This window comes from Medicago sativa, chromosome 8 (genome assembly GCF_051527215.1).
Source record: "Medicago sativa cultivar Bolivia chromosome 8, Bolivia_mono, whole genome shotgun sequence".
NCBI lineage: Eukaryota > Viridiplantae > Streptophyta > Magnoliopsida > Fabales > Fabaceae > Medicago > Medicago sativa.
The window spans coordinates 8,440,392-8,453,045 of record NC_140756.1 but is presented as its reverse complement, the minus strand read 5'-3'; the positions used below and the strand labels follow the sequence as shown (position 1 = coordinate 8,453,045).

General features: G+C 32.3%; 1 protein-coding gene and 1 pseudogene across 1 annotated transcript; both read right to left on the bottom strand.

Annotated features, from left to right (window-relative positions):
- Positions 1-2,520: 2,520 nt before the first annotated feature.
- LOC146896681 (uncharacterized) lies at positions 2,521-3,545 on the bottom strand (annotated as a pseudogene).
- A 5,465-nt stretch (positions 3,546-9,010) lies between these two features.
- Positions 9,011-11,651, bottom strand: LOC146896680 (UV-B-induced protein At3g17800, chloroplastic-like). The gene is made up of 2 exons (XM_085737408.1): positions 11,280-11,651; positions 9,011-9,965 (listed from the first exon to the last, which is right to left on the bottom strand). Exons 1-2 carry the CDS (start codon positions 11,603-11,605, stop codon positions 9,170-9,172), a joined length of 1,122 nt encoding a protein of 373 aa, XP_085593534.1. The 5' UTR covers positions 11,606-11,651; the 3' UTR covers positions 9,011-9,169.
- Positions 11,652-12,654: the final 1,003 nt, after the last annotated feature.

Sequence of the window (12,654 nt, the reverse complement as noted above, 5' to 3'; positions counted from 1 at the left end):
TCTTCGTTACTAATAATAGCCTCTGATGTTAATTTCTTAATGGGGGTGATGATGTGACATCTAGTGGGTCCCAATTATTTTTTGAAGTAGCAAAAAAATCAGAGACACATGAATGTATATGTGGCTTTAGTGGGCCCGGCACATTAAATGAATGTGAATTAATAAATTAATAAATGGTTAGTGTTAAATTGTAGTTAACTGATTGATTAACAACAAAATAAATAATTATAATTATAATAAGAAAAAAGGAAATGAAGGGACCATATAAATAAGAAACAAAAAAATAGAAACCACAATAACCGAACTTTCTCTAAGTCCATCGAAAAAGAGAGTTTGTGGGGCTAAGAAGAGAGGTTGTGGAATCTGCGTTGTTGTTTAATTTCCTTACGTTTAAGTTCGATTTCGACTTCTATTGGGTGATTTTCGTGTTTGGTTTTCATGTTCACCGTGGTGTGGTCTTGGTAAGTTCACTTTTAAGGATTATATTGTTTAATGTTTATTTGGTTATATCTATGTTGATGGTTTGATTAGTGTTGTTTATTGTTGTCTTAATAAACTATTAGGTTGATTTTTGTCATTTGTTTTTGAAGTTGGTTGCGGTTTTTGATTTGTATATGTATATTTGTGGGGAAATGATTTTTTTTTTTGTGTTTTCTTGTTGTATTGAATACATGCTCGGGTATAGCAGAATGTTGGGATACATAGCTTTATGTCTTATTTTTGGGAAACAAAAGATGCCTGCAATTGTGTTTTCATTTTTGCCCTAAAATCAAATTATGTGTGTAAACTTACCATTTTACACTTGTTTTTGGAAGGTATGACTTTTACGAATTTGTATTTTTCATAGAGGGCTTTTTTGTAAGTGAAAATGGAATGAGTGTGTGTGTGGTGTTACTCACGTGAAAGAGGGTCTAGATGATGATAGGTGGTCCTTTCTTGAGATTGAAGGAATATAATGGAAGGCTACCACGATTTCATTAGATGTTGGGTTGATCAAGATTAATGATGGTGAAGATGCTAGCATCATTTTTAAGTATGATGTTGAACACAATGCTCCGGTTGAGATATATGTCGAGTATATAACTGATGGTAATGTTGTTGCATCACACAAAACTATTAATTATGTTTGTTGGATATGAACAATACATAATATATTTACAAACCGTATGTTTAAATAAGAACAAATCATAACAATATTCTAAGCATAAATATAAATTATAAATACCGATGATATCTCATTTTAAAAAACTATTTTTAAATCTAAAATCTTTTAAAAAAATATTTAAACAATTTTCCATCGACATTGTTTAATAATTTTTATATGTCTAGATTTACTCAAATTTACACAATGTCAAATAGAAAAAAAATGTTGGAAATAAAAGACCATGCGATCAAGCTTTTTGGAATATGATTTCGGTACCAAAGATCTCTATCGATCCGATGACTCCACCAAAACACGTATTCATCTTCGGCGATGTTGTTGATGTTGGAATCATTCAAAATCGTTGTTCTTCCATTGATGAAGAATGGAGAGAAATTGATAAAGACACTATAGAAGATGAACATAACAACAATAATGTCAAAATAAGGTGATATACATTATAAGCCTCGAAATCAATTTCAAATATATATGACTTTCGGGTTTTCAAATATTCATATTTATTAACTTTAATATGCATTTTTAAATATTCACCTAAAATTGTGATAATAAACATTCAATAAAATTGTTTCCACAATTATACGAATGGTTAATATGTCGTCAAACCTTATAATGTTTATTAATCATCTTCTAAACATATTTAAGCAAATATTTTAAATATATTAACCATTCAAGTTATTGTCAAATTTTGTTGGTCAAAATAAGATGAGGTGTAATAAGATGACCCATTATTTCTGTAAAAATAAACAAGCAATAAGAACACATAATATGTTCAAAACTATTGTATTATATGTAAATATTGGTTAGTTGCATTGAAAACTATGATTACTTGTTTTTTAAAAATAAACAAGAACACATAATATTGTCAAAACTATTGTATTATATGTAAATATTGGTTAATTGCATTCAAAACTATTATTAACCATTGTTTTTTAAAAAATAACCAAGAAACAAGAACACATAATATGGTCAAAACTATTGTATTATATGTAAATATTGGTTAATTGCATTTAAAACTATGATTATTCATTGTTTTTTAAAAATAACCAAGAAACAAGAACACATAATATGGTCAAAACTATTGTATTATATGTAAATATTGTTCTTTTTTGAAAAATGTTTTCCTTTCAAACTTATAAACTAATGAAGAGAAGAGACTACAAACTTATAACGTATCTATTTTTTTACAAATCAAAGCATTAAACCGAGTTTAAATCAAACATGACAGAATTAACATGTGCACTTATCTACTTAAACTCGACACCAAAGTTTTAGAATACGTTTACCATAGCATCTGCTACAAACCAAACCAAATATGCTTAATCGGTAATCACCCAACATAAAACCGGCTACAAACCGTATCACTCAAAGAGAAGCGAGGTTGATGCATGCCTTTTACATGATGTTAGTTTTTTTAGCCATAAGTACTTGACAATTGTATTTGTGAAAGAGAAACATTTGATTGCAATGGTCTCCAAGATGTTGGAATTGACCATGATGTATTTCATAAAGTGATCCCGACACGCCGTGCTTCGTACCTATGAGAACAACAGATTTTGAGTTGATTTGATAAGCATTGTGGAACAATTGTTGGATTGATCCATGATTGTCCAAATTTTCCTCTCATTTCACTCTTCGCCTAGAATCAACGAGAGTAAATTCAAGGGTTGTCAAGACAGGTGAAATAGTAATGAATATGATTAGTATCTTCCAAGGTAGCGTGTCTAAAACGGCTTTGTGAAGACAAGGAAAAGGCTCATGTTCGTGGTTGCAGGTCAAAGATGAAATACTAGAAGACGAAATTCGCAACTCCTCCGTAATCCTCGGCGTAGCAGATAGAAGTGAATGGAAAACCGATTTGGTGTCAAATCGGACTCGAACCATAGAAAACATTTTGGGCGAAGGCAAAGAGGCAGCCGATAGAATCTCACCAATACATACACGATGAAGTTTCAACTCCGTTAAAGCATTGAGGTTGAAGACAAGTCGAGTGAGATAGATGTTCAATATTCCTTAAATCGAAAGAAACACCAAGCCGAGATTCGTTTTTTTTTTAGTAAAATAAGCCGAGATTCGGTTGAACTATCCTACTTTCATTTTACTTATAAATATCAATTATTAACTTATAAAAGATGTTTTGGGATACCTCAAAGACCACAAAGGCATTAAGCACACTCTCATAACTGTTGTTGCAATTATTCATGTCAGTTTCCTCTTTTTCACTCTGTTTGCCACTCTGGACATGTCAACTAACAAGCGTGTTGTTCAAATGATTATAACCATGGTACTTAACGGTTTCATTTCGGGATTCATCATCAAGATTTTGAACCCTGTTTTGGCCCTAGTTCTTTGGGTTAACCTGGTTAATCCCAATTATCCTAGTCATTACCTTTAGATACAATGATATTCTCCTTCAACTTGATTCAATCTAAAAGGCTTTTTCCAAAAATTCTCGCTACCCCCGACAATGTTGTCGTCGCCGCCAACAATGGTCCCGCCGCCAACGTCTCTGCCGCATAATCACCGCCGCCGCCACCACCACCGACGACTTCCTCCTCCAAGAAAACAACAATTTTATCTCATATGATTTGTGTCTATTTCTATTACGTGGAATTGGAATGCGCCATGTGTTTGATGTATTTACTTTGAACATTTTAAACCTTAAGAAAATTTGGAAAAGAGAAGTTATGGTAAAATAAGGTAGTTACCCTAAATCGCAATGAAACATGATCAATGAATTCATACATTTAGAGTGTTAATGTTTGAGTATATGTTGATACGGTTATGAAATTTGAATAAAGATATGTGCATGATAGAAGAAAAAAGTTGTAATTTTACGTTCAAGAAGATTATCACATAACCGTACTCAAATACATATTACTTGCGTTAGAAAGTCATTTCGAATGAAATCAATTGTGTTTGAAAGCTTAATAATTGAAATTTGTTACATTAAGCTTTATAATTTCATATTATTTGTACAATCTTTCATAGTATTATGAAGTAGGTCGTTGAGCTATAAAATTTCTTTGAGGCTAGTCGGCTTAGAATGAGCATGTCTTAATCTATAAAACTCTTTTTGAATGGGACCAATTGCGTTTGAAATAAGACATCTAGTAGTTTTTTCATATCAAATTTTATAATTTTAGCATGTACCAAAGTGTCTCGGTAACTCGTGAACCCGTATACCCTATCACAAAACTTTAAAATAATGTTGTTGACTTTTGAAAATCAAAATTTGAGTTGTATGAATCCGTTTGAAGTGAAACTGATTGGGTTGGAAAATTCTAAATTAGTTTAGTGAATGTATGATTGATTAATAGTGTTTACTTTTGGTTTAACATAACTACATGAATGTTTGTTTGCGCCTTTATGTCAACATTTCACTAGCAGATGCATATAAGTAATACACTCACGTTCAAAGATATTTACAAATAAAAAGAAACAAGGTAATCTTATGCATGTAAACTTACTTATTAGTTAAAAATTAATAATAATAACTGTGATATATATATATATATATATATATATATATATATATATATATATATATATATATATATACCAATAGTTGATTAAGCTAACCGGTCGGCGAGATTACACTAGATTATGTTAAATATAACACTACGGGGAAAACACGAGAAACACCGGAAATTCAATTGAAAGACAAATATCATGTGTTTAGTTGTAGATGATATTGCAGGGAAAACCTGAGAAATAATGGAAATGCAGTTGAAAGACAAATCCTAAGTGTTTAGTTAAAGGTGACATTACAAGGCAAACGTAAGCAACAATGGAAATTCGGTTGAAAGGCGAATCATAAATGTCCGACTAAAGTGATTAAAAATTACAATTAATTTATGAATATGGACACATATGTATATCAATCATTGTCTATTTAGTGATATGATCAATAGATATAAGAGTTTATTATTTAGTAATATTGATGAGAGGATTTTCTCCATGCCTAGTACACCGGACATATGGCCGGAATCATCAAAGTACTTTTTATATTCTATGTTACCGAGTTTTGTGCTCACTATGTTTGGGTGATGTTTTTAGGTTTAATTTAACATTGGAAAGTTGAAAAGTATGTCCGAACTACTCGTCAACAGTTCAATGCGTAGTTTTTGGTTACCGGATCACAATCGGGATCATATATTAGGAATTGTTTATGTTGTGTCATCTCTGATTACATTTAAATATTTAGTGTATCATAGACTTGTAAGTATTAACACCGTGTTTGGTAGGCGAGAAATAGCTAAGAGAAAAATATGATAGAGAGAATTATGATAGAAGTTGGGTATTTCTCTTGTTTTTAGCAAAAGAGAAATAGGGGCGAGAGAACAAAAGAGCATGAACCCCACCACCTTTTTTCTTCTTCGCCGGTTTGCGAAAAAAGAGGCAAGAGAAACAATTTTACCATGTTATTTTCACCATGTCCTTCACCCCAAGTTTCTCATCTCAAGCAATTCTGGTGTCTTGAAGGGTCGGTCTCAATAGAGAAAACAACCATGACACTTTAAAAATCGCGGGTCTTTGTAGTTCAACAAAAATTTATAATGAAAACGACCCTCATAGCATTTCATTACAAGAAAAAAACAAGGATCTACAGTCAAAAAATGACATAAGGTGGATTTTTTTAACTAGGTATATGGAATGAAGGTGGGGAAGTGAACGAAATAGAGAAAAGGATATATTGGACCGAGTATTGAAGTGGTGGTCATTGTGTGAGCATGTTAATTAGTTTTTTTATATTTGAATATGAACATCTAAATTTAAATCAAATCACGATTAAGATGATAATATTAAATAATTTTGGATTAATAATTATTTAAAGTAATATAAATAATTGAAAACAAAATTGCAATTCAATAAATTAATAAAATTAACTCACATAAAAAATTAAATTGGATATGACAATTTTTTTTCGAATCGGGGGTATTTAAGTACTTTTAAAAATAATTAACACATTTTTTTTCTCTATCTCTTTCATCCTGTCTCTTATACCAAACAATACATCAAATCTATAATGCCGGTATGGTGTTAGTGGAGACATTAAGTGGAGGTCCAATTTTGCCAATATCCGATGTTCATTGGACATCTCCTTTTAGTGGTTTCTATAAGCTTAATGTCGATGCAAAGAGTCCGATAGAGGGTGATAAGTGGGGTATTGGTGTTATGGTGAGAGATAATGAAGGTGTGGTCGTTGGCGCTAGTTCCTGTCAAGTCTTTCCATTACCGGATTCGGAGGTTGCGAAGCTTTAGCTATGCGGAAGGGTTTGGAATTTGCAAAAGACATAGGTCTTATGAATCTTATTGCGAGAATGCGATGCTTCTAACGTGGTTTTAGCGTTGAATGCTCACCAACAATCTCCCAACTATGTCGGCTCTATTATTCAAGATTGTTTTAGTTTTAAGGGTAGTTTTCGTAGTTTAATTTTTTTGCATGTTAGGCGTGAAGCCAACCAAGCCGCTCATTATTTAGCTAAATATGCTCTTAAGAATTTAGATTGCATATGGATCGAAGAAACTCCGCCTTGTATTTCGCGGTCTTGGCATTTGATTTATTGCCGTACTTTCATTAATGAAATTGTCTTTAACGTCAAAAAAAAAAATACATCAATTCTACTATATTATTCACATTTTTCTCTCTTCCCATATTCTCTCTTACATATTTCTCTTTTTACAACTTCTCTTCCAAACCAAAAACACCATAAGAAAAATGATATTTCTACAACCACTTTTTGACAACTTTTGTTACAACTTTCTCTCTCATACTTGTAAAATTATAGTTGTCTCAAAAGTTGTCAATCAAATGGTTGTTCAAATAACACAACTCAAATATTAATTACTTTATCAAAGTTCATATCTTATCAAATTTATCTTCAACTCTAGTATCAAACATCTTCCTAGATGTTACACTACCAATGTGTCGCCTCAATCTGATTCAAGTTTTAATCAAGGCTAACTAGACTTGGCCAAAATATATAATTATTTGAATTGCCAAAAATACCCCCATCATATCATATTTCTCATTTGCATGAGATCATGAGTTAGGACCCGTTCACTCATAATCGAGACTCACGAATTAATAGGTTTTTAGCATATATCTAACACAACTCATTTATACTACATTTCTTTATCACACCCTACTTATCTATTCCATTCATTCCTCCAAAAGATCAATTATTATTATTTATTTATTTTGCAAAAAGTGTGTTTCAAATTACTACTAAAGAAGGATTGCCAATTTACACTTATTTGTCGTCAAGAAATTGATACTGCTTTTTTTAATGTGTTTACATTGTTGTTTTTGGTGGATTTTTTTTTTGGAACATGAGGTGACGAACCGATCATAGGATCAAGTTCTAATTGCCGATCCAATCAACCCTAGTTTTTTTTTTTATTTCTTCAATTGTGTTGCATTAATTCTTCAATTGTCATGAAATGTGGTTGAAATTCATTCGAAAGAATCATATGTTGAAGTCGTAGTGCAATTCGAGAGGCGTGTAGGAAGTTTCCAAAGTTTGTTGAAAGGAAAATTGTGAGGGCATAGACGGACCGCACCTTACATCTTTGCAACACAACCACTAACAAAGTTGAATATGCCAATGGAAGGTCGAAGAAATATTTGACGGATAGTAAGGAAGATTTGGCTAGAGGTTTGGAGGCGATGGACAATACTTTACGGTTGTAGTTCACCGAGATACAAGCATCTTTTGAGATGAGTTATACTATTTTGGAACGTAGATACCGAGACAATTTCTCGTAATTTAATTTAGATTACAATGTTTCTAGAGCAACTTGATTTATCATGAAACATCTCGCTCAAAGGAATGTGGTATGAATCTTAAGACGTGTATTTGTGTGATATTGTTATCATATCGGTTGCTTTGTGCTTGTATTATTGCTATGAAGATTCCTCGAAAGAGGCATATTTGATTGGGCATTAAATGAGGTTACATTTCGAGGTTGATGATGATGTGAAAGAAGGTCATGGAGACGATAGTGATGTAAAATCCATGTGTTTCATGGATGATATCTCGAAAATGGAGTGTTATATCTCGTGTTCGTTCAAACCGTGAGTGCACAAAGTGTTAGTAGATATCCGGTGTTATTTATTGTGTTGTCAATTTCCGTAATATTGAATTTTAAGTTATGGTTGGTGTTGACTTATGAATGATAATATATTGTTGTTGAATTATGAGCGAGTTAATTGACGTGGAATGAAAATACTTCTTGTTGAATTGTGTGTATGTCGAGTTTGTTTAAACAAATCATGTTTCGCATTTTGCTTTTGCATCCTAATTTTCGATCATGGGATCGGGTTCTAACTCCCGATTCCAAGCGAACGTGACGTAACTTCGCTAGAGGCATTTCAAACAATTCGAGGGGCTTGTGAGCAATTGAACGTGCTTAAAGAGTAATTTTCCTTACTTTTATATGACTCACTTCATAGTTTATACTAAAATACGGGCCAATCAAATGAGAAATGATATTTGTACAACCTTTTTGACAACTTTTAGACAACTTTCTCTCTCATACTCACATTATATTCTTACTCTCTCTCTTCCTTTTTCTCTCTCCATTGTTTTTGACCAATGAAAAGAGAGAAAAAGAAGGTTGTTTGTTAGCAAATAGTTGTTCAAATATGATTGCTCAATCAAATAGGCATATCATCCTGAACCCATTTTGACAACTCTATCCATAATTACACCATAACCATCATAAAAGAAGCTGGAAAATATTCAAAACATATAAATGCATATACAACTTTGTCATGTGTAACATATCCATCAATTTAAAGAAAGCTTATTTCAAAAAACAAAAACAAAAAAAAACAAGAAAGCATAAGCATTAAAACTATATAAATTATATAAGGTAAATGTGTACTGTACAAAATGAACATAACCCAATTAACACTCGAAAGCTAAAAACAAAAGCTCACTATATATACAAGAGGAATCAGCTCAACAAAGATTGCAACTTATCCTAGGTCTTTAAACTACCTTAATGATCCTTAAGCTTATAAACATTGTCAATGTAATCTTCTGTTTCCCACAGAAAAGATCCAAAAGCAACAGCTTCCAAGACTAGTCTCTTAAGACTAGAAAATGAAGTCAAAATAACATCATCACTGTCAACTGAATCAAACCCTTCACTGTTAAAAAGAGCAGAACTATAACTCCTAACCAAATTCACAGCCTCTTTAGATCTCAATTTAGCACACCTCTGCAATGATCCAGGGTGAAACCTCATAACATAACACTTCAAGTCTTCAATTTCCTCTTCCTGTCTTATTAGCCCTTGCCCGATCGGTTTCATGTTACTCAACTGACCAAAGATGTCGTCCTCGAACCCATAAGGACACATATCCTTAAATGAGAGGTTAGTCCTATGACTAGGATGAACATCATGGTTAGCCAAATTTAGATTTCTTTCTAGATGGTACCTTAAGGAAACTGATTTCAGAAAGTAGCCGTATAATATTGAAGCGACATATATGCGCCCGAGTAAGAACTGTCGAACTTTGGTAGTTGCCCAACTTTCGGTTACACTCGGTTTTGCTTTCAAGCCGGTTACGGTCGTTACATGTTCCCTTATCATATCCAAAACTTCTAAGGTGTGAATAGACTCTAGTTCCCAATCCTTAGAAGGCAATATTTCTAGCCTTCCATTGTAAAGACACCTTGAAAGCTTTGGAACTAGAGGGGCCCGAATTTCGGAAAACTTGTGAAATATCAGCAAGGACATAATGTCTTCTACAACAACTTCACATTGATTCTCTTTCATTTCTGCAATCCTCCTGCAGCCATTTCAGAAAAGTTTTGAGTCAATAGTTTTTCGACAAATACCTACCATTGTATTATGCATCGAGGTTTAAACGATTTGTTCATTTCATTCAAGGGTGTGGTTTTGATGCAGGGAAACACCAACATTCATTTAATCAAGCAGAAGCTGATAAAGATCTAATAAGTTCAGAAATATTTGAGTCCAATTTAAATGATGCAACAGAAATCTCATATTCAGAAAGAAGAAAAGTTAAACCATATCAGCTTTAATAGAGGCTTAGTTAATATTCTGTTTCAAGACCTAACACCTGCCAGTTTACAAGTAGAGAATCAATAGGGCCAAATGGTTAGTTATGCACTAAAAAATACACGAGGTTAATTTGAATCTTGAGAATATCCAACACCAACATAGAAATGATTGGAACCAAAGTTAACCCTTGGTGCAAACCTATTCTCAGATTGATTAGAGAATTTTTTTCCTCTAACTCCAACACTCACAATGCAACATGTTCTTATCAAAAACAACATGGAAAACCTAAAAGCTATTCAAATCAAGGCTAATACAGAATAATGATCACATTGTGGTATCAATACTCTACGAGTTTAGAAAATTGAGTTCAACCTCCTCCTTATATAAAATTTTAATTTCACAAATAAAAATTAATTTGCCCCAATCAATCAGAAAAATACTACTCATTTAACACACACCTAAATTTACTAATTAAACCCTTGATAAAGAAATTCATAGTCTATACTTTATACATATAGGATAAGTAAAAAATATTATTGATATCCACAAGTCAAGATACCAATATTAGATCGGTCTGAGTGAAACTGAACTCAGAACCCTTAAGTAAGGTTTGAGGTTCGAGCCTTGTGGATTGAAAAAAAAAAAATGGCTGGGATGGGAAGCCCTATTAAAGGTGGCTAACGAGGTTCCTCGTCAGAAATTAGTCATCGCAAAGTCGGAGAATCCTTCCCTTAACAAGGTGAAGAAAAACACACAACATGATATACTCATCTAAATCTAACAACAAAACAAAACCCCTGACCGATACATACAGAGATACAAAGTTTACATATTTGTTAAATTGAATTATTTATTAAAGTACATAATTACAGATTATAATCCAAGTAAAAATACACACACACAACACATGAAACTTAATTACTTAAGGGCTAACCATATATGAATGATTAATTAGTATTATTTTATTTAAATTAAATAAGGACTATGATCAAGATTTATCAAAGCTTTTCATATTTACTCACATCATAAAAAACATAGCAAAAACAAAAAGATGACTAAAAAGGGCATGGACACAAACCTGTGAAGCAAGGCTTCATCTGATTCAGAGGCAAGAAGCATACGAGAATTAGCAGCATCTCGATCATCAGCCAATAGTTTAAGCTCTTCTTGAACAGCAACATGGAAAAGATTACGATGATTCTGCAACACACCACTAAGAAACTTTCCAACTTGTGTACGTGGTAACAAAGGTGTGTTCAAACTACTTGACTCACAGTGACTACTAGCTCCAGTACTAGCCTTTATCAAGGGTACTCTGCTCCTAAAATTCAAAGAAGAAGATGAAGAAAAAATAGGTCTTGTGAAGAATCCTACGTGAGGTTTGATTGTAAGACAATTTTCCATCAACGGCAAGGTTTGATGATGTGTTGTTCTGTGTTTGTGTTGTGTTGGAAGATAATGAATGAATTGATTGGTTTTTATTTAAGAAGAAAAGGTTGTGTTGTGTTGTGTTTCCTTGTGATAGGATAGGATCATATGATAGTAAAGTATATGATATTTAATGATGGTTATTATTATAGTAGGAAAAAAAATATAAATAGGTTGACTTAGTTGATAAATAAAAAGTGAGTTTCGAAAATATTTTAACGAGTGTGACCGGTAAATATCGTTAGTAGCTATAATAGTGTTTGTTGAATATTGATGACCGCTCTAACTCGATGAGCCTCTAAAACTCGACTCTGGTGTTGTTGTATATAAAAATAAATAAGAAAACAGAATGAGAGAGGATTTGAGTAGGAGTAAAATTAGGAGAGTGGAGTGAGCTAAAATAGGAGAAATAATAGTAACTAATTTTATGATATGGTTTTGAAATTAAAAATAAAAACTAATAATTTTATGATATGGATAGGGTATTGAGACTTTTGAGGTATGGGAGGGGTCAGAGATAGTTTGGTATCTGTGTGCTGCGATCAAACGATAAGTGATAAGTGCGTTTTCTAGTGGGACTCAGTTTAATTGGATATATATGCTATAAGCTGTACTATACGACAAAACATATTAATACTTATCATCAATTTGCATTAAAATATGTTGAAAAATTTATTCCTTCAAGATAAGGTAAAAAGAAAATGAATATTCTAGCTTCATATGTTTGCTTAAATGTCACTTCGATCCCTATTTTACGTGAAAGACGTTTAACTCTACTACTCTTTAGTCCATTATTCATGCGATTTTTTAACAGATATAACTAATCTACATCTACTTATATTATTATATATAAGAAAGGAAATGTCCGTTGAAATTACCAATTTGCCCCTGAGGGGCATTTTGGTAATTCAATTATTGGAAGTGGTTTTTTTTTTTTTTTTTAAGGTTTGGCCTATGAATTTCCATTTTTGCCCCTAACCAATTTTTTTAATTATTTTGTTATTTTTATATTTTTAATAACATTT